The sequence below is a fragment of the Syzygium oleosum genome, unplaced genomic scaffold (assembly GCF_021117445.2).
Source record: "Syzygium oleosum isolate NSW1041296 unplaced genomic scaffold, Sole_v2.1 Sole_v2.02, whole genome shotgun sequence".
Lineage (NCBI taxonomy): Eukaryota > Viridiplantae > Streptophyta > Magnoliopsida > Myrtales > Myrtaceae > Syzygium > Syzygium oleosum.
In genome coordinates this window covers 154,679-180,285 of record NW_026607486.1, presented here as the reverse complement: position 1 = coordinate 180,285, position 25,607 = coordinate 154,679, and the positions used below count along the sequence as shown (strand labels likewise).

The 25,607-nt window shown below is 41.1% G+C and overlaps 2 protein-coding genes and 2 non-coding genes across 6 annotated transcripts; all 4 read right to left on the bottom strand.

Moving 5' to 3' along the window:
* Window positions 1–412: 412 nt before the first annotated feature.
* On the bottom strand, window positions 413–512 carry LOC130137529 (small nucleolar RNA Z103). Its single transcript, XR_008815943.1, has one exon. It is a non-coding gene; the product is annotated as a small nucleolar RNA Z103 (small nucleolar RNA).
* A 206-nt stretch (window positions 513–718) lies between these two features.
* On the bottom strand, window positions 719–823 carry LOC130137530 (small nucleolar RNA Z103). The gene has a single exon (XR_008815944.1). It is a non-coding gene; the product is annotated as a small nucleolar RNA Z103 (small nucleolar RNA).
* Window positions 824–2,146: 1,323 nt separating this feature from the next.
* On the bottom strand, window positions 2,147–6,222 carry LOC130136088 (uncharacterized). 2 transcript variants are annotated; one of them, XM_056306128.1, is made up of 10 exons: window positions 5,655–6,222; window positions 5,032–5,134; window positions 4,455–4,693; window positions 4,284–4,355; window positions 4,104–4,193; window positions 3,814–3,852; window positions 3,437–3,541; window positions 3,104–3,272; window positions 2,681–2,790; window positions 2,147–2,437 (listed from the first exon to the last, which is right to left on the bottom strand). In XM_056306128.1, exons 1-10 carry the CDS (start codon window positions 5,874–5,876, stop codon window positions 2,351–2,353), a joined length of 1,236 nt encoding a protein of 411 aa, XP_056162103.1. In that variant the 5' UTR covers window positions 5,877–6,222; the 3' UTR covers window positions 2,147–2,350. The 2 variants fall into 2 exon arrangements, with proteins under 2 accessions (XP_056162103.1, XP_056162108.1); XM_056306133.1 differs by having other exon boundaries at window positions 4,455–4,673; window positions 5,655–5,853.
* Window positions 6,223–14,597: 8,375 nt separating this feature from the next.
* LOC115692042 (NAC domain-containing protein 54) lies at window positions 14,598–19,064 on the bottom strand. Of its 2 annotated transcripts, none has more exons than XM_056306272.1 (7): window positions 18,965–19,064; window positions 18,546–18,873; window positions 17,226–17,503; window positions 16,758–17,078; window positions 15,910–16,368; window positions 15,645–15,723; window positions 14,598–15,545 (listed from the first exon to the last, which is right to left on the bottom strand). In XM_056306272.1, exons 2-7 carry the CDS (start codon window positions 18,700–18,702, stop codon window positions 14,803–14,805), a joined length of 2,037 nt encoding a protein of 678 aa, XP_056162247.1. In that variant the 5' UTR covers window positions 18,703–18,873; window positions 18,965–19,064; the 3' UTR covers window positions 14,598–14,802. The 2 variants fall into 2 exon arrangements, with proteins under 2 accessions (XP_056162247.1, XP_030474652.1); XM_030618792.2 differs by having other exon boundaries at window positions 15,910–16,356.
* Window positions 19,065–25,607: the final 6,543 nt, after the last annotated feature.

Here is a 25,607-nt window from a genome sequence, read left to right as displayed (position 1 = left end):
TAATAGCTTGTAATGAAATCATTTTCCTCAATTATTTATTTCAACTGATGCAACGGGTCATTCTCAAAATTTTATTTTTTCACAACACAGATAGAACTTGAATTGCAAGTTCCTTTTCTCGCATATCTTTTGGAAAAGTGTACCCTTACGAGCACATCAATCCTAAGTTATTTACAGTTATGGTAATTTGATATATTAGATGTTTCTGATTGCAAATTGCATGTTCCAAAGGATCCGGAGGATCCCGGATTCAATTTCATTCCCAACACTAAGAAATTCATACACCAGCATAAAACGGTTGGCTATTTTGTTCTTATTTCTTTCTTCCATTTAAATGCACTTCAAGTTCAGATACATCCTCAAAAAAATTTAGTACTTTTTAGGGTTTATGATGGAGGGGGCCGAGACAAAGATGGATCAGACACCTGGCTTGGATTTCTCAGAAGAGAGAAAATAGAGTTCGCACAGTTTAATCAGCGTCGATCATCTGGGGAAATAATCATCACCTCCACCTTCATCTCAAGAATCCCCTCCACTTACTTAAACCCTAATCCAATGTTCAGGTTCTGCCCTGAATTCAAATCGGCTGAAAAACCAACCCAATTCCTCGTCGTCGACTCGAGCGAATCGATCGAGCGAGACCCAAAGGGAAACTTCGGTGGCCGCGAGAAAAAACCAAAATTTTGTTTTTGTTTTTGTGTTCGGGAAGAGGAGTGAATTGGATCAGCAATACTGGCTTGGTTCCTCAGCGAAGAGGAACGCTAAAAAAAAGCGCACAGTATAATCAGCGTCGATCATCTGGGGAAATAGTCATCATCTCCAAACCTCCTCTCTTCCCCACACACAAAAAACACATTTCAGCAAACACTCGAACTGCATCGCTTTCGAGAAAAAGAAAAATCTTTTTCCTTTTTTTAACCGAATGTCTCCAATCTGCCCGATCGGAGAGCCAGAAGAACAGGGCACTGCGAGGCAGAAGCGGAGGCAGACATGGACGAATCTAGCGTCAGCTCATACACAGCGCTCACGGTGAGTCACACAGCGCAGGTAATCAGTATTTTGACGCGTTTTTCACGACCCAGAAGCAGCAAAAACACAAGCAAAAAAGGGGGGGAAGAAGAAGAAGAACGGAGAGGAAGGACACGGGGAAGAAGAAGCAATCGATTCTCACTTCAACCGCCGCAGGAGAAGCTGGATCTTCCACGGTCGCAGACTACAATTGCGATTGAGTTTGCCAAGAACCCTCGTTTTATATAGAACAGAGGCGGACGAGGCGCAAGAACAAACCCTAGAAGTAGCAAAACGAACGACGGCGCGAGTTTGGGAAGATTTATGACCAGAGCATCGGCGGATGTGATTTGGACACGTGTACGGCGGATGTGCTGGTGCTTCTCCCGGGGGGAATGGGCCCAACCCCGCCCAATGCTCTTGGTAAGCCCAGCCCAACGTCAAAACAGATTCATGTCCATTTGCTTAATTCGGCAAGTTTAAGATTATTTTGGCCAGCAAACAAACGTAAAATAATTTTGGGAAAATGAAACGAATAGTCTATGAACTTTAGCACAATGTGCAATGTGGTCCCTGAATTTTTAATTTGTTCAATATGGTCTCTGATCTTTAGTCCAATGTGTAATATGGTTTCCGAACTTTTAATTTGTTCAATGCAGTCACTGAACTGTTGGTACATGTTCAATTTAGTTCTTGGACTCTATGAAAATGTTTGATGTTTCCCCTGATCTCGAACATGTTCATATAGTTCAAGGACTACACTTAACATGTACCAAAAGTCTTGGGGCCAAAATTGAACAAATTAAAAGTTCAGGGACCACGTTGTATATTGGACTAAAGTTCAGGGACCATTTGTGTCATCATCCCTATAATTTAGGAGTTGCTTGTCTGCAGTTATTCCATGCTTAAATTACCAATACAGCTTCTCCTTGGTGTAGGGATGAGCTGAAGATAGCGATTGTCCCATGATTTTAGTTACCAAGATAGCATCTCTTTGCTGAATTTGGTTTAGACAATTTGATCGGTTTTACGCTCTTTCCACTTGCTTTTGCTGCTAATCAATTTAATGCGTGTTCATACTGTTTATTCTGGATTGTTCATTGACGATGCGATTTTTTGTGGAAGTACCGACATCATGTGCAGAAATGTCGAGGCTATTGAACATTGATTAGAAGCAATTACAAGCAAAGATGACAATGCCCTCATTCTGAAACACCACCTCTGATCTCTTGAAAACTAATCAAACACGATCAAATTACACGAGTACAGGAAAAACCGATGACAACAGTGAACTTTTGTTGTAGGAAAATCTAAAATGTAATGAATTTGATCCCTCGGGGAATCATGAGCAAGGTATGATAGTTGGTTCCATAGCTCTAGAGGTATCCCTATCGCACATGTCGGGGGTTATGTTTACCACTCTTTCTTCCTGCATTTGAAACTCATAAGTTAGTGCTAATGGTCAAAATGATCCCCGGTTTCATCTGCTTGAGAAGGGGGAAAGAAACAATTCATCTTGTCCAACTCAGTGGAAGACACAATTTCGACAAGCGATATTAGAATGTCTGGCACATGCTACATATGACATCGTCCTACTAACTCGTGAAAACTGTGTTCTGGACTTGCGGGGGACAGTATAAAATAATTCGACAAGGAAAGTTGAACAATTTACCCTGGCTAGATTCCTAAAGTAAGTAGTAGTATAGTTTCCTGTTGGGAATAAAGCTTCCATGAGATCTGCAAGAACCAACTGAGGTTGGGAGACTGCTCCGTCAAACCAATCTTCAATTATACACATCCCAAAAGCAAAGAAAATTGTATTAGCACCTTCCCAGAAATCAAGTAATATGTATCACTCAAATAAATATGTTTATTAAATTAAACACTTTGGTATGATTCTTGTACTCCTTTTTTTTTGTTAACAGTCGGTTGTCCAGGAGTCTTCGAGTACCCAGTGACTTATTGCATATAGTCAGTTCTTGCTAAAATGTCAAAAGTCGAGCAAGCTTAGACTATACTGTTAGTAGTCACGTTCTTTCTCAGTAGGAGTTCATTGCAACCCTATGTAGATAAAAATTGGCTACTTAGTACTTACCAAGAGTGTTGCTGGCGTTTTGCAATCTTTTATCATATCTCCACAGGTTTTGATTTGCAAGAAATGCAAAACAAGAGGTATCTTCAACTGCTACATTCTCAACAAAAGTTGACATTTCGTAGCCCATGGGATTGGAAGTGTATGTTCCGTCGATGACCACATCGACAGTCTGATTACACCAGCAATGGAATTGACCAAGTTAGAAAATAATCAGCGACACAATTACACTTCAAGCACAAACCGAGTTTCTGGTATTTCATGGAATTATAATCTCAGATAAAGCCTGAAGCACAAAGGTGAGGGATCTAAAGTAATCTCTAGGCATGGACTTACACATAAGATGGCATGCAGCTGCTCCAAATCATCAGGATTGGAGGTGTTGTAAGTGATCTTGCTGATCGATTCATCAACATTCTCTCCTCCAGCATCCTCCACATACTGTTTCGAAACATAATTCATAAAGTACAGTGAAGAAAAAGCAGAGGAAGCATTTTCAAAATTCAACACCTCTCTAATCCGTAGCTAGTAAAAATAGAGCTCCTTCAAGTGCATCTGCCTATTTTGTACTTGAAAATTTTGCTGGCCTTCGCAACCATACTCGTAATGGCTAGACTAGCATTTGTGCATGTCTTTTAACTTTACAAGATTCAAGGCTTCCTTTTGAAAGGCACAGTTCTTGTTTTAGGAAACCAATTGCTATCATGACTTACCTTCATTTTGAGTGTTTCCTCGGTAAAGGACCATATTTTCTGCAAAAAAAAAAACGAGCAATTTCTTGTCAGCGACTTGTCAAGTTTTGCATGACAGTGATAATTGCGTAGAAATCGTTGAAGGAGTGTTCGATCTGAACCGTATTTAGTTTGGACTGATTTGTGCAGCTTGTTTTTGATAATGCAGGATTAAATTCTAGATGATGATAATTCAGAATTGGAACTCCATTTTATTTGTGTGATCTGGAAAGTTTAAGAGCAGTAAAAAGCCTTGATGAGAGTATACAAACATCATTGTACTCCATCCAGGCAACTGTTGGTTTGACTGATGAAGCTTTGCTTGCAGCAACCCTGGCCAGGCACAAATAATTTTCTTTAACCTAGAAAGATATGCGGAAATCAGATGACACTTCATACAAAATTCTCTCTTTAATTCAGCAGAATTGTACAGATGGAATGTGAGTACTTACAGCATTGTACACTTGATTGGCTTTATATTCCAGGTTAGCATAAACTCCAAGGTACTTTATCCATTCTGCTCTCTGTTAATTCCATCCAAAGAGAAAATGTAGGAATTGGATTGTACTAATTAATGGAAAAAGGAAGTATAAACATGAATCATCACTGGTAAACTCTCTCACCTGCAAAGGAAGGATTTCGCTGGAAGGAACAAATGATGCGAAGTTACAAGCTTGTGCTTGATCAGTGTTGCTAATAAAATGTGCCAAGAATTGCTGAAATTGCTGAGGATTGCTCTTGTTAATCATCTCGAGTTCTCCTCCTTCGCATAACTTTAGTACGCATTCAGAGGCAACGGAGTCTGTTGTAATGCCCTTTAAGCTCCCAAGTAAGCCTAAAAGCTGTACATCAAGAAGGCCATCTAAAATGGTTATGATAATATGCATATACTCATTTTAGATCGTGAAGACATCAACTTGGTTTGACTCTGATTCCAGAGAACCGATATACACTTACCTCAAAAAAGGAAACTGCAAGAAAAGAAGGAACATGAAAAGAAAGAGATGGTTAGAGAAGACTATTTGACATACTAAATCTAGATGACATTACTATGATGATGCAGCGCTGGACTTCTAGTATCTTTCTTTCGTTTTGTCCCATCTTGTTATGTGATTGTTGCTGATGTATATAGTTTCGACAAGTGTGAAGATCAACATAAAGGCCACTGCAATTTAAATATACGATGGACAAGAGAGATACCTGGAAAAAGTTCGGCATCCACTGAATAGTTCGATAGGGGAATGATGAATGATTTGATCCTGGAAGTGCAATATTTTGTTCTCGATGCCATCTTTGAGTTACTCTGTCATATATTGTGTAGAGGAGTGTCAAACTAATTTCTTAAGAAAAGTAATTACCTATCTGGAGGAAATTTTTTTGTAGTATCTCTGTTTTTCGCAGTTAGTGAACCAGATCAAATGCTGATAAGCCAGCTTAATCTCATTGTGTATGATATTTAGGTCGATATTAAGAACTGGGATATTCCTAAAACAGGGCATCTGTCACAAGTTAAACAAGAGAAAAAATCCAATAAACTTGGACCCTCCCTAAAACCTTTCTAGCAACTAAAACTGCAATATAAGAGCCAAGCACACACTGAAATTTTGCTCTAAAGCTTTTTAAACTAATGTTGTGACTAGTTAAGCAAAAGCTTGTGTTTATGGTGATTATGTCCTACTGAGACCAACAGATTATGAATTTGAGTGAGTATCCTTGCTTTCTCTGTTTATTCATCCAAAAATAGTTAAAAAAAGGAGTTTTCAGAAAAAGAAAAAGAAAAAGAAAAGCTCTCTCTCAGCAAGGATGTCCGGCAAAACAGAGACCTGAATGAGGAGGTAGCTCTCGCTGTCAATGGCATTCTTGATGACTTTGAAGGTCTGTCCATAGTAAATGTGGAAGTTCGTTGCGTCCTCCACCTTGGAGATGTTGCTCACCTTCACTGTGGATGCTGCATTCAGGCCTTGAAGACATCCACAACCGAGGAACCAGGCTGCGACCAAAAACCTTCGTACCCAGGAAACCGAAGAAGAGGATGACGTAATCATGGTAGATGTTGAAGAGGAACAAAGAAAAGAACGAGACGCTTTTTCAGGTAGGTATGAATGATGCAGCTTCTATCTGATTAGGCACTTTAGCAGAAGAACTTATACTATCCACTCGTCTATACATGGCTCTGAATTCAAATCTCAAGCTGAAATTTTTTGCCTAGGCTTAGGTGTTTAAATTGAAACCTGGCAGTTCGACCATGTTTAATCGGGACACTGATCGATACTGACATTAGACACAGTTCAAGAATTACAGTGAAAAGTTATGCAGCTTTAGGAAAAGGATGGACGCTTATGTAATGTGGGGTACGACTTGGGCTGTGAGTGATTTGGAAATGAACTTGTTGGCACTTGGCATGTGGGTGTGGCTGTTTATTAATGGTGAAACAGTTGGTGACCCGTGAACGGTACTTGTCTCTTCTCTTCATCTGCTTCCTCTTTGGTTCTCACTTCCCTTATCCCTTCCCGCCTTTGCCTTTACCTCTGCCCTTTTTCATCCCATGTGCTGTGCACCTCCAACTCCACCTCTTAACATTGTCTAAATCCAAGTGAGACCGTTGCATTTCTGAAAATGACTGACACCGACTTTGTTTTGACTGTTGTTTTTGTAATCTTAGAGAACTTATAACACAGTCCCCCTTTTTGTTGTGGCTAGAAACTCAGCACCTTAAGTCTTTGATTCTTGGCCCGACCCCCCGATCTGGTCTGGTTAGTCCGCGACCTCCGGATTGCAGTTTCGATCTCTTTCCTTTATTGGGCTCGGAATTAGTCTTTAATGTATGAGAAGTGACAAAAAGAGCTTACATATGGTTTTCCACAAGGCTTTTCAACTTAATCACCCATTTTAGTGTATAAGTGGGGTGACTTAGCGTTAAAGTATATGGTTTCGCTTTCACGCTTAATTTAGATGGAGTGCTTAAAGGGGAAGAGAAATGATTTTAAAAATGATTGTGCGTTTGGATGGAATGATGAAGATATTTTGCATGCGTTTCCATCTTTTTCCCTCGACATCCAAACAACATTCTAACTCATTGTCACCATTTCTTCACTCTCGAAGTTATTTGGTTATTTCCATTTCCTCCAAATGATTTCCATCCAAACTGAGCATTAGTCCTTTTTGGACTCTTAATTTTATCCGATATTCATCGTATCCACTCTATAAATACCGCGATTCTGTAAAATTCAATTAATTTTTATTTAGAGGGAATAAAAACACGTACTTATTTTAAGCTGTCCCAGAAATATCCTTAATTCTTTTCCCAGCTAATAATTCTACAATATCATGATTGATTTATCCACCTGAAATTTCACAGGTTGTCGTCCATGATAAGAACGAAAGGAAATACTAATTCACGGGTTCAATCACATGCAGCTTCTTCCCCATCACAATAATATAGGACGATCACTTTCGTGACAGTGAAGACCTTTTGGCTTTATAGTGATTGACATTGATTGGTAATGTCGGATTGCGTCTGACCGATTGCTCAATGACTTGTGATAATTTTACACCTGTGGAGTAAATAGAATCAATCAACCTATTGCGTGTGTAAAGAGAAAAGCTAATGAGTGTAAAGTTGGACTACCTTGTACGTGTCTTTTATATGTATATACAGCAAGATGCCCGCGCATTACATGGGTCTAAGATCATATTTGTTGTATTGCTCGTAAATTTTCGCAAGAAAAACATACTAATACGGAGAAAATGAGAAAATTACCAAAAAAATCATAGATTTATTGTAATTATGTCAATTCAGTCCTAAAACATTTTTTTTGCCGGTTCGGTCACCGTCTAGCCGTCTTGACATGAACAAAGTTTTATAATATTTTATTTTTTTCTAATTATTTATTTATATATTCTTTTCTTTCTCCTTTTCTTCCTTCTTTCCTGTTTTTCTCCCCATAGTGGCCAGCGAGGCTTAGACGAGGCTCGCCAACCACTAGGCGAGGGCTTCGCCGCCCTTGCTCGAATCTAGGCGAGGCTGGCCTCGCCCGTAGCCTTGCCATGGCCTCATCGGCCGCGGGCGAAGTCGGCCTTGCTCACATCGCCAAAGCATCATCGGCCGCGGGCGAAGGTGGCCATGGCCTCGCCAGCCGTGGGCGAGGCCGAGCAAGCCTCATTGGAGCCTCCCCGGTCACTGTGGGGAATAAAAAAAAGGAAGAAAAGAAAAAAAAAGAAAATGAAAATAAATTAAATATATTATTAAAAATTGTTCACGTCAACGTCGGCCGGACGGTCAACCAAAATTGGCTGGATGGACTGAATTGGCACAATTCTAATAGGTTTAGGACTTTTTTGATAGTTTTTCGCGTAGAAAACTATAACAAAAATACAATTGCAATATTTATTGAACAATAATATAAGTGCATGTAATATTTCGAGCACGTAAAATGACTCAATACGAAAGATGAAAGTATAAATTAAGAATGTAATCACATTTGTGCAATCGATTTAGTGTGGAAAAGGCGAGCAAATTATTCGAGTAGAATTTTCGAGGAAAAATTTTCTTTTCTCTCCTCCGTTTGCAGCGTTGGAAGAATGATACAGATCATGCTCCTATATATTTTATAGAGATTTAGGGGTGATTTCTCTGAGATCATCGTTCACTTCCTTATATTTCACTTTCTTTTGTTACGAAATTGTCCCTTTTATGTATGTCCACCTTTGTTTTGGCAAAAGTAGATGGGTAAATCATTATCCATGACAAGATATATCGCAAAGAGAATTGTTGGATATATTGCGAAAATGCGCAATACTCCATATGCAGTTGTTCAGAAATTCATAATATTCGTTTCCCCAAGAATGCATATCTAGAACTCCCTTGTTTTATTTTTAGATTTATAACATATTCCTTCATTTTCTAGTGAATTTTTCGTCACCAACAGTTGCTTGTTAATCTAATTATTGATGCTTTAAGTATCGCTTGGCTCACACGTGCGAGCGTGCATATATATAACGAATTCTCTTATGGGAAGATATCTCTAGTCCTCGAGGCCCACTTAAAAAATAATAAATGTATTCATATGAATATGGTTAGTAAGTAGACATGAATAGGGAATAATAAGGTAAACTTTTTATACACCATACCATATGTTACATCAATTCCCTGACGATGTCAACATTAGGCTTGTTAAACGATAGGGTAAAAAAAATTTCGACCCAAATTGACTTAATTTTATGTAATTCTATCTCAATGACTCATACCCAACCGGACCCAACCCCAGCTCCAATTCTTAGCAATTTTTTCTCTTTAAATTATCTCTTTTGAAGAATGGGAAACTCCATGGATCGGCTTGCCAAGTAGGTGAGAGAGCTTAGGTGCTCGAGTCGAGTTGTGGGCTAGGAGTTCACATGGAACATAAGCAACGTGGAGAATGTGGCTGAGCACCACGCTAACGGACAAAAACAAAGAGGCTTTAGAACCAGGAACTGGTTAGTTTCGGCCCCTGTTGTCACGCCCCGTACCCCACGAAGCGTGAGCATCCCACCTTCGGTCGATAAATTGCGACGTCCCAGGAAGCGTCGCCGACCCACGCCCATACAAAGATCAAGCACAAGCGGAAGTATAAAATAAACAAACCTGAGACAATTACAATATGAGCCAAGGATAGCCATCCAATAAACAACGATCAACGCAGAAAATATGTACATACTTATATTACTATTTTAAAACTCTTTTTACGGTGTTCACGACAACCAAAAAGGAAACACCAACAATGTGGGAATAACCCAAACAGCCACTTCTCCATTCCGCTCCGTCCCCCACCGGGTGCATGCTCGACGATTGCTGGATAAAATGCAAGATTCCAAACGAGAGGTGGTGACCTCGGCATCCTACTGTTGGGGGTCTGAAAATGTTACGGTTTACACAACCGTGAGACGAATCTCAGTGAGTTCAACCCCTAAACCTAAGCTAGGCTAGCATGCAATCTCCTGACCAGGACACATAATCACACAGCAATTTCACTCATAAATAACCTCCGACCTAGGCCCTCTGGCCTAGATCTCTTACCTGTCTTACCCTGCAGGTTAGGCATTTTATATTACCACGATAATCACGGCACAGGCGCAATCATACTCAATCACACGTGCGCCATACGCATGCTCATGCTCGTTAGTGTCAGCCTCACACACAAATCACCGGCACGCACCTCAGCCACATACACTGGCACTCATTTGCCATGCTTATGAATCAGCTCAAACGATGCACGTTGGCACAATGCTCATTTTTATATATTATCAATCGACCCGAAGGTCACGACCCGAAGACCAACAACACTTCACGGCCTGCGCCAAGGCGCTCATGGCCCAGTGTCTCTAGCCCGCGTAAAACGCATCAGGCGCAACACCGATCTCCTCACGAACCAGAGCCCGCGTAAAACGCATCAGGTTGGTCGTCTTCCGGACGAACCGGGCATCGTCCCGCGTAAGACGCCTCAGGACGGCACGACCCGAAGGCCACTACCCGAAGGCCACAGTTTGATATAACGACCCGTAGGCCCGATCCGAAGGCCACAGTTTGAATATATCGACCCGCAGGCCCGACCCGAAGGCCACAGTTTGAATATATCGACCCGTAGGCCCAACCCGAAGGCCACAGTTGGATATAATGACCCGTAGGCCACAGTTTGAACAAAGCTCAGGCATGCACATTATTACACTTAATTTCAAATCAATCACAACCTGGCATACAATTTATACACTCGGGAATTCATGCCAATACCCAAGGCGATATGCCGAATACAATTATTCCCCAAGTCAATGTATCTAACACCCTCTCGGCACGATTAAATTATTCCCAATGTAATCCGACCATTTTAACATTTAATCCGCGCATTTGTTACAATTCAATTTCATGCGCCTCGGGCCCGACTTGGACAAATCAATTTCCGATAGTCGATCTCACAATCATGGGGTCATCCAATAAGGTTTATTTAAGTCCCAACCAACCCCCAAGAATGCCTAAATTCTTGCCATTAATCAATGAATCAACTAAATACTCAACTTGGACAATTTGCACAAATTCGGTACTGAATGAACAGTACCAGGGCAGGACACATTTTGTCCACTAAACCACAATTAAACACCCTCATTAGGCTCTAATCTCAAACCCCAATCACCCAACAACCAAATACACTTAATTAAGCTTCAAATAAGCCTAATTAGTCCCCAAAATGTCCAAATCCAAGTCATTGGCACTTGAACTTAATTAATGAAACACTTAGACAAAATTACACAATTTCGGTACTCAATGAACAGTACCAGAACAGGGGGCTATTTGGGCCTTAATCCACCATTAAACTATCTCATTAGGTCCAAATCACCCCACACACAATTAAGCCTAATTAAACCCCAATTAGGCCTAATTAACCCCTAAAAATGCACATTCAAACTAATTAAGGGTTTAGGGGTTTATACTCGCCTATTAACGACTCGGGACGACGAGAACGGGCGGTCGATCACCGACGCGCGGTAAGGATCGACGGTGGCGTTCCGGATGCAAGCCGGCGGTCACGGCGACACCGGCGAAGGCGATTTGCTGCTGTTCTTCATCGTTTGAGGCTGGAAATGGAGCAGTGGGTGGCTGATCTTGGGCGAAAATGGCTGCTGGTGGTGCTTTGGATGGTGACCGGCGGCTCACTGTGACTTGTTCGGCGTGAACGATACAGGAACCAAAGAATGGAGTCACGGGAGAACGAAACGGGAAATGGGAGAGAATTTTGGGGGAAATGGCCGAATGGTTCTGAGGAGAGAGAGAATAGTCTGGTCAATTATGGGTCAACAAGTGTGAGTGGATTCCATGTGTCAAAATCTTGGCCATTTGGACAATTTTGCCCTTGATCCAAGGGCCAGGATCCAATCTAATCCAATTATTTAGGGGTAAAATGGTCATTGGTCCTTAACCCAAGCTGACCAGACCTGGTTTAGCCCTAACTCACCTTGGTTAGTCCCCTAATTAAATCCAAAATTCGGAATTATTCAAAAATGGCCTAGGGGCATTTTCGTAATTTTTCGATCCCGAACCGAAATTCCAATTTTCGCACATACGTGTTCCATATGTGTGTGGCCAACATAATATGGCGTCAGATTCGCGAAATTCATTCTTTAAGCCCTCGAAAACTGACTGCAAAGTTTCGAGAATAAAATAATATTATTTTTTCAATTTTTGTCGAAATTCCAATTTTTGTCCATAACGACTCTCGGTATGCGTGGCCACCCAAAAATGACGTCGGCCTCGAAAAATAACCTCATTTGGCCTCGAAAAGCAACGCTGGCGTCCCGAGGGGCAAAATCGTAATTTTCCACCCCCGGACCGAAATTCCAATTTTTACTCGTACTAACTCCAAACGTGTGTGGCCAGCGTAATATGACGTCAGATTCCCAAAAATAGTCTCTTAAGCCTTTGAAAATCGACATCATAATCCGGGCCTAATTCCGTGAATAATACTCGCTAAACTTTCAATTTCAGGGTCTTTCACTAACGGGCGGCTGTTTAGAGGTTACGCGTATCGACCTAGGGCTATCCGTATCGTAATGGTCCCGATCATTGAGAGAATGAGAAATTATCACTAGTTCCAGAGGTCACGATCGTTCGGTTTCAGTTCAGGACTGATTGGCCACGTGTACTTTCGGTCTTGCAGAATCACCTGCGTCCCTATTGTACATCGTAGGCGTTGGCCAAACCCAATCCATTATCCTTTCCTACGATCGGCCCACGTTGGCCCAAAATATTCCCTCATCATCTCTCGTGATCGGTGTCCGTTTCACGATAGGGTCCCTGGTCCACGTACCGATTTCTAGTTAGCCATACCCCATTGGTTAGTATCCCGAGAGTGATCAGCTCTGGGCGAAATTTACTAAAATGAAATGCGAAATAATATCAGCATTATTGATCCCGGAATTACATTGAAATTCGGGCTGTTACACCTGTGGACTCGGGCACGGGCACTAGGGTTTCGAGGACGGCCTCAAGGGACCTAGGCCCTGCGCCCGGCCTCTATGGAGCTGAGCCTTGCCGTTAAGGAAGCAGGCCCAGCCACAATGGACCTGGCTTGGGCGCTAGTCACTTTAGTGCAGAGCCGGGTACTTGGACATAGCCACTAGGGACTCGGGCATGGCATCCAAAGACACGACTGTTAAGGAACCAGGCCCGACCTCGACTGACTTGGGCCTGCCTCTTTGAATCGAGGCCGGGTGCTAGTGACTTGGGCATGGGAACTGGGTACCTGGCATAGTCATCAAGGACTCGGGCACAAGCACCAAGGTTTTCAGGCTTAGCCTTGAGAAACTCGGGCCAAGCCTACGTGGACCTAGGTAAAGGCATTCAAGTCTCGGACTCAGCCTCGAGGGAATTAGGCCTGGTCACTATGGACATGGGCCAGGTTATTGAGGAACTGAGCCTAGCCACAATGGACTTAGGCTAGGCACTAGTGATTTGGGCGCAAGAGGCAGGAACCCGGGCATAGCTACCGAGCACCTAGGCACGAGGTCCTGAGCCCGGTCTCAAGGGATCTGGGCCCAACCTTTTTGGACCCAAGCCTGGCTGTAAGGAACTAGGCCCGGCCTTATTGGACTCGGGCCGAACACTAGTGCTTAGGTGAGGGAGTCAGGTACACGGGCACGGCCATTGAGGACCTTAGCACAAGCATCGAGGTCTCTAGCGCAACCTCGATCTACCTGAAACTGAGCCCGATTTCAATGGGCCTTGAGTGGACGCTAGTGATTTGGGCGCAAGAGCCAAGTACCCAGGCATGGCCACTAGGGACTCGAGCACATACATCAAGGTCTCGAGCTCATTCTCTGTGGACCCGAGTGCCTTTCTTTGGCCCGGCCTTGGACCTAGACCTAGTCATCAATGAACCAAGCCTAGCCTCGATGGACTCAGGACGGGTTCTAGTGACTTGGTCGAGGGTGCCTGGTGTGTGGATACTGTTCACTAGGGACTCAAGCACGAGCACCGAAGTCCTGGGCCCAATCTCGATGTACCTGAGATGGTCATCGAGGAACCGAGCCCGGCCTTGATGGACCCTGGCCTGACGCCAATGATTTGGGTGCAGGAACCAAGTACCCAAGCATGGCCACTAGGAACTTAAACACAGATACCGAGGTTTTGAGCCCAACGTCCATGGACCCAAGTACAAGCACCGGGGTGTCGAGCTTGGTCTCGAAGAACCTGGACCCATCGATCCAGGAATCAGGCTCGGCCTCAATGGACCCATTTCAACCCATATTTTAAATTTTAAGCAACCCATATTTCACCAAACTTAATGAGTTAATATATTCGTCCATGGCCCATTTTGCTGCCTCTGGTCGACACATCACCAACGATCTCTTTCTCGGAGTTACACAAAAGACGAAAGACTAATATCCTCGATACTGAGACTTTCTCTAAATCTTAAGCGCACGTATCCTACGTGTCTAGCTTGTCACGACCAAACCACTCTTGACTTTGCCCAATAACTCGGTGAATAAATCTGCTATGCTTGCTCTACTGCTTTCGCCCATGAAGCGAAGCACGAACGATTTTCTTCTAATCTTTTTACGTACAAACTGGTGAATTCATGTCAATATTTTGGTCCTCTCGTGAAAAATAGGGTTTGATGCAATGTGAAGACTAAAGAGTCGCTTGCTGATCTCAAAATAAGCGAACCAAAATAGGAGCCGAAGTGATGCATGGTGAGATCAACCCATAGTACTTGAAACTCTCTGAAAGAACACCATCATTGAAAGAAAATTAAAGTGAGACTTCACTAATGTAAAAAGTATATGATTCCGTTACAAGCTGTATCATCTGTGAACATGTATTTGATTGGAAATGAAAGAACAAATGCATTTGACCCCTAAGTACCCAGGGCTAACTTAAGCCTTCCCAATTAGTTGACTTGACACCAATAAAATTCAAGAAAAAAGAACAGTAAAAAAGACATTTCAGTATTCAAGAGTGAGTATGTTTTGGTTAGCCCAAACACAAGAAAGAACCAAAGCAATTGTGAGGCAGAACACAGTCTTCTTCCAATGCAGCCTGCTACTCCCATCTCCGGCAATGGTGATCGATGTGGAATTTTCTGACTTGTCATTCCATTTGATGCTTGCTGTTTTTCTTATTCTCTTCATGTTGAAATCGCACTCTTCGATATTCTCTGCATCTTTTGTTGCTGTGATGCTGTCATCTATGAATATTTCATACTCCACATCCTCCCCAAGATAAATGAGATGTACTAAGAACAGTGCAAACATACAGACGATCGAGCTTCCGAATTTCATGCTCGGAATGATGGAATTCTTCATGCCGACAAACTTTCCCCGTGCGAAGGACTTCAATTTTCTCACATTAGATTCTAGGATGACTTCGTACCTCCGTTTTGGATAGGAGCTAGTGAAGGGCGAGTCATTTAGTATCATTCCTTGGTTGAGACTTTGAACCTTGACCACTTGTGATGGCACCATTTGGTGGAAGATTGTCTCCGCTGCCTGTCGAGTTGCGACAAACATCCCATGATTTACTTTTACTTCCTCGACAATCTCGAAGCTCAGAGAGTTCGAGTAATCGTCGACATGGCCATCGTCCAGAAAGTCTCCATTCCGGTCCTCATTGATGAAGTCAAGCGGAAAATCGCCCCTCTCTTCATCTTCAAGTAGTTCCTTGTAGCTGCTACTGGGCAGTATTTCCCCTGCAACAAAAGGATTTCATAGAGGAAGAATCGGATGAGAAAGAGCATTTCATGTGCACAAAAATCGAAGGGGAAAAGATCGAGGGCACGCCATTGTACCTTGAGCTTCTTCCTCTCCACGTCTCTGAAAGTTTGAAATGTTTTCGACTGGAATTACTTTGTTTTCTTCTCCAAAAGTCTAGTTCATATTGGAAAAAAAACACAAAAGTACTAAGTATCAATTGAGATGATAAAAGACAGGACTATTGCAAGCTAGCAGTAGAGGCTACAGCAAGTTACTATTTGATTTTTATTGAAAAAAGGCTTTTTCCAGTCTTGATTCTAAGATGCGAGTGGTCTATAGAACTAATAATAATAACATTACCTTCTCCATATCTTTATTTGACATTCCCACCCATCTCAAGTTCTCTGACGTCCCCTGATCCATTTTGAAGTCCTCCATCCAATCGCCAATCTCCACATTTCGAGCATTCAGATCGCTGCACGATTTATCGTTGTATCTTGCAAAAGGAATGTCACTAATTAGGTGACAATAAGCTGTCTCTTTCTCAGTGCTGAAGTTGAAATCTTCGATAGGAGTGTAATTTGCATCCCAAGAAAATAAAGGGTTGGATTGCTGTATCAGATCCTGAGATGCCTGCGCGACAGAGAGAATTTCTTGCAAAATATCACACTTAGTTTTGCTTTCTTGCGTCAGAGACGACTGCGGAATTTGGGAGTGAACGAATCCATCTTGAACGAGGCTTTCCATTCCCAACGGCGGAAGCGAAAGCCGATGCTGCAACCTAGCACATTCTAGAGCTATATCAACCTGCAAAAGAGACTACACGTTGTATAAAAATTTCTACAAGAAAGCTTAGTGAACAAGGAAGATTACAACTAGGGTATTGTTTGGTTGGTTAGATAGTCACGATGAAACTATTCCCCGTTGATAAAATTTGAACTTTTATTGCTGTATTGGTAGAAATTTGGTAGTTTGATTCGTATATGAATGTTTGGGTACTTTAATAAACTAAAATATGCACTGTGGGAATTTACTAGAATAGCTCGTAACCAAACAGTGGGACGATTGATCAGTTAACGAGGATATGCCAACACTAGAGCATCTAAACGTCAAATCACGTCTCAATCTATAGCTTTTGGACGTATTGATCGTGATTTAATAAAATTATGCAATGATAACCAAAAACTAAATGGGAAAATGAGCATTACCTGAGATGGAGGATATGATAGGGTACCATGGTTTGAGAAAGATGGAGTAGGAAACTGAAATGTATCTTCATGCAAAGGCTGAACCCACTTGGCTTCATGTGGTGGATACTCATCAAATGCCGATGCCTCATTCATGATGCTTGGCGAGCATGTATTCAATGAAACCGAGTAATTATCTGTGCTCTCCATGTCGTCGCATCTGCTCTCCAAATACAAGTCGTCTGATCTTTGGCTCATTGTCAAATTCATTGTGCTGCTACGCTCTCCGACTTTCATGCATGTCGCACTCTTCTTGAAAACTCGACATAGCGCATATGCATCCTGTAAAAATATTTGCAAGGATAAAGCTTCGGAAAAGAAATGAATAAGGTATATCTCATCAAGGGGTTTTCTTATTTTCCCCCTTCAAGAAAGCAAGAATTAGGTGAAGATGCATAACGCATGTAATGCGTGGTAATGGGCTTTTACCTGTAAACCAGAAGCATTTTCGCATTCCCTCTCATCAAGGCGATATTCATGCATGACCCAATCGGTTCGAGCACCATGCGGAGCTCTTCCCCGATAATAGACCAATGTCTTCTTCATTCCCACTGCACGGTTTTGGGAATTCACTTTCCGATCCTTTCCCGTAGCCTTCCAGTATCCCGCTTTGGTTGCGCGATTGGTCCTCGACCCGTTCGGGTACTTGCGGTCTCGAGGGCTGAAGAAGTACCATTCAAGATCCTTGCTAGGTAGCAAAGATTTCCCTACAACGGGTTTGCAATCAAAGAGACAGATTTATCAGCGTGTTACAAGCCTAGCGACTTCTTGCACAAATTTTCCATAGATGTACTTTTTTTTCTTCATAGCTAAATATATTTGTATTGAAACGTCTGTTTGTATGTTTAAACGCAGTAATTACTACCTAGAAACGAGGGATGATATGCGCTCTAAAGTTGATCATGCAGGGACTACATATCTAAAATTCCATGAGTAGTTTCCAAGTACTTTACATCTGATCAAAGCTAAAGAGATGAAAAAGAAGAAGAAAGATCGACCCAGTTCGAAGTAAAATTCAAGAAAAGATTATATCCGACAAGTCACTCTCGCTTTTCCTCTCCCATCTTTTTGACTTGGTCTCCCACATACTTTGATCTTTATTTTCGCCATATAAACTCTAAAGATGAGGGACCATGCACTTTAGTGCCACACAAGGACTTTCTTTTCACACTTGAGGATGAATAAAGGCCCATTAGATATTTCATAGGGAAGCTTTGGATATTTGACTGACCTAATTAAATTAAAGCATGTTGATCTCGGGTAATACTGTACAATCGTACGCCTTAGCAAACTTATATGACAAGAAGAACAAGCATAACAGATACGGTTTCAAAAAGCATTTTTTTTTTCATACAATTCCATCAGATTGCTTTCTCCTGAGAAAGATGTTCAATGTAGAACCATAAGGACCATTCATTTGTCGACAAGATCCCAAAAGTATAATGCTATTAATTTCATCACATTTTTCTCCAAAGTAAAGCACGTAAGACTTGAAAAGCTCCATCGTTCCTATTGAAATGAGTCCATAACCGAGTGATTAGCAAAGAAAAATAGGAAAAATAGAATCCATAACTTGGCAATTTGATCCAACCTTGTAGAAAAAGTAAGGCACCTCAAAGACGTGTGAACACATTCAACTTTCGAAGCTGAAGGAAACTAAGTAATGCATATATTTCTGTGCTTTGGCTTCTACAAGTTATTTTTTTTACTCAAACCGTTTACCGATTAAAAAGCCTCGCATCAAAATACCTGGTAAGTCCCACGGTTCGCACTTGTAGAGGTCGACCTCCGGGATGATCTCTAACTCGATCTTGCGGCCGTTTATTTTCCTTTTCAGATAGTAAGCCACGAGCTCTTCATCCGTGGGGTGGAACCGGAAACCGGGAGGCAATGAAACTGGAGCCATCTCTCTACGTCTCTCCTTGATCCTTTGGACCTTCTTCTCTCTGAATAACCAATCTCCCTATGTAAATCTATGGAAGAAGAAAACAATGACCCAGCCTCGTACCAAACAAAAAAGTGGAGAGACTGGTTAATGCTAATCGTGTCTGTGATTAACAACTGTACAGTACAGCCTCTGCAGAAAAAAGATAGAACAAATTTACTTAGTTCAATGATTTGATGAAAAGCAAATATGAGCTAACAGAGAGAGAGAGAGAGAGAGAGACCTTGGTCGAGAGGTGATGATCCAGGAACAAAGAAAGAGAGAGAGACCAAAGAGGCTGCAAATGATAAGAGAGAGAGAGAGGGAGAGAGGGACGGATTGAGTTGAGGCGGTATATGATATATGAACTGTTAAGAAGACAAAAAGAAAGAGAAAAAGTGAAGGGGGGAGGTTGCCACCCCCTGCTTTGCTTTTTCTTTTCGTTTGTTCTATTTTATTTTATTCTTATTTTATCATTACATTACTATACTATTGCCCTATATTCACTGATTCTCATTATCTTTCTTGTCAAGCCTAACTCTCTCTCTCTCTCTCTCTGCACAGACACTACCCAATTATATGCCATACTTCATTCTTGTCCTTTCTTGGATTCTGTGTTATTCCACGTTGTCATAACCAAGTGCGACGTTGCAATATGACCTTTATTTCATGCAAAAGTTAGCTTAGAGACCACCAACAAATGACTTGGACAAAGAACTCAAGACCCGAAAAAGAGAATCAAACGTTTTGACAGCACCGAGGTGAAGGAATTTGCGGCGGCGCTCCAGTGGAAGAACTGTCCCCGTCCCTTACTCTTACCCCACGTTTCTCTTTACTCTCTACTTTCAGTTTCTATCAGTATATAGAACCTTCTGTTTTGTGCTGTTTCCCATGTGAAAGTTTGATTGATATTCTCCAAAATGGCAATGTTCCTCACAAATACAACTGTTCAAAAAAGATAAAAGTGAGCTTCCACGGATGCTTTGTATAGATCCCATATATGTGGCGAGTTGGATTGCCGTCTTCCCTATTTGGCATTACTCTTGCGAGGATGTCGCATCAGCAAACTAATATCCTAGGGTTAAAAACAATGCGTAACATCAAACTGAAAGCAAACAAAAATGGCTATAATCCAACGGTAGCCACCCTTTGCATCTTAATTTTGAAATATGTGCACTTCTTTCACAACTATTATTCATAAGCAAAGATTCATCCCTAACTTAAAAGGTCACCACTTTGTACGGTCACATCCAAGTATTCATTTTAGAGCTTGACCTACGCAAATCGAGTCAAGTCGTTACACTCTCTCCTTCCGTTGACAGGATTAGACAATTGTCCATCTTCGCAGCAAAGCTCTACAATTAGAGGAGAGAGGGGGCGACAACGGTGCTTTAGGGGGGAATGTAATGCAGCCCTTACCCTTCGTCATGGGCGGTACCGGCACTATTCTGATGGCGGCAAGAGCAATGGGTGGTGTGGCAGCTAGAGGGTAAAGAGATTGAGAATTTTTTGAATTAGGACAATTTGATAGTTCATCCCATTTTCTAGATGAAGGGGAAAAATCCTCTTTAATATAGCTTCCCTATTGCACTGGATCTATCGTTTTGGAACCTCTCAAAATACTAACAACATCAATCCAATCAAGACTCTTATTTGTAAACATCAACGAAGAAAGAAATAAATGTTGTCTACTTTTTACATAATTAATGACAATTATGTACTTACTATTGATTAGCTACATTAGAACCACTAAATATGCTAATCCAGTGATATAAAGGAGTCCCGCTAACTTCCATGATGTCACAAATTCGAGCATGTTGTAAGCGTGCTAACTTACATAGAGAGTTCCCAACTTCTATCATTGGAGCTGTGTTTCACGGGTTTGTACATGTAAACAGTGTTTTTATGTCTTAAATCGAATATTCAGCAGTATTGTGAAACTCTTGATAATGAGTAGAGGGTATAGCGATCATTTCCCCCCATCCGATTCTTTTAAGAATGAAACCCTAGCTACTTCAGAACAATATCTGAAGCTCTTCCATGCTATACTCATAAAATGCTCATGACGGCCTAGACAATATGTGAGATTAACCTTAACGTCACTTCTTATATCATACCTCAAAAAACCCATAAAAATAGTTATACGAAATAAATAACGATCAATTAAGTGTGGAACAAATTTTCAAAAAGTGAGCTCGAAAAGAAGTCTTGTAGAACAGTCAATCCAACTTTCAAATGGATTGGTAGTAATTGGAATGATGTGTTAATTTTCGGAAGTCAAAAGTCAAGAGTTCGATGGCTTGTATATGGCTATAAATCAAGATCTTATATAATTACTAATACTTGTTTTCAGAAGCCCTTTTTTTTTTTTTTACTAAAGGTCAAATCTTTGTTTCTCGATATCACGGTGGCTCGTACCACATTGCTATACGAAATAACCTTAAATGAAAGACTTTCTCCACATGCTTGACATCGTTCGAGAATTTCTGTAGTGGGTATATAACTCTCCTATCTAAATTGCACTTCGCCTAGCCGTATTAGCGAAATAGTTTTGCCCATGGAAAAGAACCTTGTTAGCAAACTACAAAAAAAAAAAATCCTAATACATGGGTCCACGAGATCGCATGTGGGACCTGCTTTTGCCACGTGAAGGGAGGCTCTCCACGTGGCACGACAGGATTTCTTGCAGCCTCTATCATGCTTTTCCCTTTCTGATGCCCAAGCGTAAGTGGGTCCCCCCCACCATCTTTTCCTTTTACATCAATCAATCTTTTGGTACCTTTCCCTCTTGTCGAGTTCTCGTGCGAAATGCCTTCACCGTTACTGATCGCTGGGTTTTGGTCGTCATAATCACTCTCAAACCTACGCTTAGGCACTGTATATATTATATCTTAACATAAACAGTAGTTCCTCTTTCTTGCTGCGAAGGAAAGAAGTGGCGTCCTATAATGAAATTCTCGTGTATAGATCACCTTATACGTAAGACAAAGAATATGCTTGTCGTATTTGTAGCTAGACATTATCAAGTTCAAGTCCTCTCCCTCATAATGTAAGGTATTGCCCCATTTCTAAGCTTTCATTGTGATATGTTCGATTTTTGTGCTTGCTCTTTCGGTAATGAGGCTAGTAATTAAGGAGTTCGCGATGATTTAAATGTTGACATTAATTTTCGGTCTAATTCAAAGAAGTGATTGGCCGAAAAACGATGTATGTTTTCTCATAGGAAACTCCATAAAATTCTCAAGAACTTTGGGGGTAATACATGTTTGCACAAGAATTTTCAACTGTTGCACAAAATCCTTGTGAATACTCATTTTGTTACAGTTATTAACAAATTCCGTTAGCATGTACAATGCACACATCTTAAATATTTAAATATTAAATCATGTTTTTATTTATCGGCTTAAACTTTTTAAAACAGTTGGTAGTGATCCTATAAAATCTCATATGTAAAAGTATATTTTTATCTTCTATTTTGAAGGAAATCTCTATTTTACCCTTAATTGTTGTAAAAAAAAAGAATAGAAAGTAGGGGAAAATTACATTAACTAAATTGCTAATAATAGAAAAATAAGTCTAAATAATAGTACTAAATAGGAAATTTTTGTTGAAACTCGATTACTATTATCACTCTAATAGAACTATTTAAGATACATTAAGAAAAAGCATTAACAAAAATTAAATGAAGAGTGAAAGGCCTCAATAACAAAAAGGTCTATTGACGAAAATTGGTTACTCATTTTACTTATTTAAAGGGTTAATCAATGTAAACAATGATTGATTGATAGAAATAGTTTAAAAAATTATAAAAGGAAATGATTAACCGAAATTTAAGGTGATTTTTTAAATATTTTTTTGACCAAATATTCTTTTGCATTAATAAACCATTTGTAAATTACATAATGAGTATCCAATTTTTGTTATTATTAAGGCCTTTTTCTGTTTACTTAATGGTGTCTCTTTTTCTTAAAATATTTTATTAGTTCTATTAACATATCCATCAATTTCAAACAATTTTAATTTATTGATATTTAGTTTTTCTAATATTGATATTTCAGTTAATTTATTTTTCTCCATTTTTTATTCATTTATTTTGTCAAATTAAGGGTAGAAGAGAGATTTCGTTCAAAAAATGAGACGAGGATACATATTTCAACCTTAAAGGTCAAGTGCATCTTACATGCCGACGGAAAATATAATTGAGGGTTAATGGTCGTAATGAAAATTCAAGTTGCATTGTGTATCGATTGAAAGTAAGGCAAAAGTATACTACTCTCAAAGTTCACGAAAGTTTTTTGTAATTTACCTTTTCTCATTTACCACAAATAAGGGCACTTCAAGTTCTTGTTTGAAATTTTTCCTTTAATTTTTTTTAGCTTCCTAGCTATTTAAGTTTAAGCTTCGTATTGTATGAAAATCTTAAATGCTTATCTAAATAAATAGACAATCAAGATATTTGAAACAATGAAGAATTTTCTCGTAATTTCAAAAGGAAAAAAGACGGATGAATGAGGGACCAATGGGGGGGCAGCCATGGGAGGAAATTATAGCTCTTGTGGGAACACAAGTTATTTATGGAATGTTTTTCCGCGAAAGTGGTAGGAAAAAGAAAACGTGCCAAAAAAGTCATAAATCTATTGAATTTTTATCAATTCATTCATAAATTTTTCAATTTTATTAATTAAACCTTTTGATGATTTGCCGATATAGTCCATCTGGTCAATTTTAGCCAGAAATCGCTGATATGAACACTGTCTATTTTACGTGGCACAACTAGCAATATCGCAGACAACTTTTATAATTTTTTAATATTTTTATGAATTTTTTTATTATTTTTTTATTATTTTTTTTCTTACCTTTCTTTGTTTTCTTTTTACAACTGTAGACCAAACAAGTTGTCGGCCATAGGCGAGGGCCAACATCCTCACCTATTGGCCGACGAGGGCATCGTAGCCCTTGCCCAGACCAGACGAGAGTGTTGCGGCCCCCTCCTAGATTTGGATGAGGGCCCAACACCTCGCCTGTAGCCGGCAAGGGTCGGGCGGTGACCTCACCACCCTAGCCGGCCCACACTAGGGGGAAAACAAAAGAAAAGAAAAGAAAAGAATGTAATAAAAAATTCAGAAAAATTTAAATAAATCTACAAAATTGTCCAGGCCAACACTGGCCATGGTGTCCTCGTCAACGATTTTCGGCTGGATCGACCACATTGGCAAATCGTCGAAATGTTTAGGACTCAGTTGATATAATTGAAAGATTTAAAACTGAATTAGTACAAACGCAATAGGTTTAGGACTTTTTTGGTACTTTTCCTGATAGGAAAATATTAATACAAACTGAAGTCTAATGAAATTCATGTGCCCCAATAGTAAAAATCCTTATTCTAACTAATTGGTTCTGTACATGATTCAATTCTAAAGGGCCTCGTCCGACACAACGGGCCCGTTTGGTTCGGCTTTTCAAATGCAACTTGGGGGAATGCAAATACCTTTAGGTGAAAGCCACTTGGGGAAATGCAAGTGGTGTTTGGTAAAAAAAAAATTTGTGAAGCTACTTTGGCTTAAGTAGTGTTTGGTAAATTTTTTTTTGTAAAGGGCTTTGGCAATTTTTATTCTTAATATTCCGGTTTTGCCCCTATTACTATTCATCTTCTTCACCGGCGAGGGTGGCCGGCAAGGGGCCGGCGAGGGCGGATCTGGCCGGCGAAGGCCCCTGCGAGGGGCCGGCGAGGTCGCCTAACCTAGGCGACGGCCGCCTGGGGTCGGGCGATCGCCCGGGCGCCGTCGCTGGGTCGGCGGTCGCTGGGTCGCGCGACCCGGGCGGCGCTCGCCTAGGTCGCGCGACCTCGGGCGGCGCCCGCCCGGGTCACGCGACTCCCGGGCGACCGGCCCGACCCGGGCGACGGCGCACTGGGCGGTCGCCGACCCCAGGCGGCCGTCGCCTAGGTCGAGCCACCTCGCCGGCCCCTCGCCGGCCGAGATCCGCCCTCGCCGGGCCACCTCGCCGGCCACGTGAAGAAGATGAACGGTGACGGAGACAAAACCGGAAAATTGAAATTTGAGTGAGGGCAATTTGGGAAGGAAAAATAGGCTTCAGCATTCCACAAATGCTGAAAGCCCAAAGCTGGTCCGGACCAGCTTTGGGCTTTCAGCATTCCAATGGCATTCCAAATGCTGGCTTTCGGCTTTCCGAGTCCGGAAAGCCGAACCAAACGGTTCAGCATTTGGGGAAGGGGCTTTCGAGGCCGAAAGCCCCTTCCCAAAGCTGAACCAAACGGGCCAACATAACCTCAATTTCCGGACACTTGCCGATCGGCAATATGTTCAATTCCCGATCTGCTCTTAGGTTTTGTGATAAGTGATCATAGTATCTCGCTGACTTTTCAATCCACTGTTGCTTCCACATGTGAAGAGCACATTGAAGTTGCAGAATGACAGGTTTGTCTATGTTTTCTATTAGCGAATGAGTGTTGCATCATTGGGAGATGTGTTCATGACCATTTCAAAAAGGGTTTGCATCTTCGGGGTATGAGTGGCCCAAAATCTTCTTCATCGCCTACGTTATACTCACATTTCCGAAAGTGTAAAGCGAGGAGCCAAAGAAATGATTAACAACTAATCTCCCAATAAAATATGCAGATTAAAGTAGATAAAGAGCACCCCTGTTTCCTTGCTCACACATATATACCAATGTACGTACACAACCACAGGTTCATATACATTTGGAGGTCTAAAGAATAATTTAAATAACTGAGTGCCACAAAAGCAAAACCCTTGTGAGCAAGTAGCTTGATATGTTCTCTTTTCACACCAAAAAACCCAAACAGAATCGAGGGATGATCTTTGGGACCTAAAGATCTCCTTAATAATGAATTGAATCCCTTTTCT

Bases quoted from the DNA above. Each gene is read 5' to 3' on its own strand.
- LOC115692042 (XM_056306272.1), bottom strand. From the start codon at position 18,702: ATGGCTCCAGTTTCATTGCCTCCCGGTTTCCGGTTCCACCCCACGGAT. The intron at 17,504-18,545 runs GTATTTTGATGC...AACCCGTTGTAG, and splicing joins CGAACCGTGGGACTTACCAG to GGAAATCTTTGCTACCTAGC. The intron at 15,724-15,909 runs GTAATGTTATTA...AATATGAACTAG, and splicing joins CAAATAAAGATATGGAGAAG to ACTTTTGGAGAAGAAAACAA.
- LOC130136088 (XM_056306128.1), bottom strand. From the start codon at position 5,876: ATGATTACGTCATCCTCTTCTTCGGTTTCCTGGGTACGAAGGTTTTTG. The intron at 4,356-4,454 runs GTGAGAGAGTTT...TGGAATTAACAG, and splicing joins GCGAAATCCTTCCTTTGCAG to AGAGCAGAATGGATAAAGTA. The intron at 3,273-3,436 runs GTAAGTCCATGC...TGGTGTAATCAG, and splicing joins AGCTGCATGCCATCTTATGT to ACTGTCGATGTGGTCATCGA.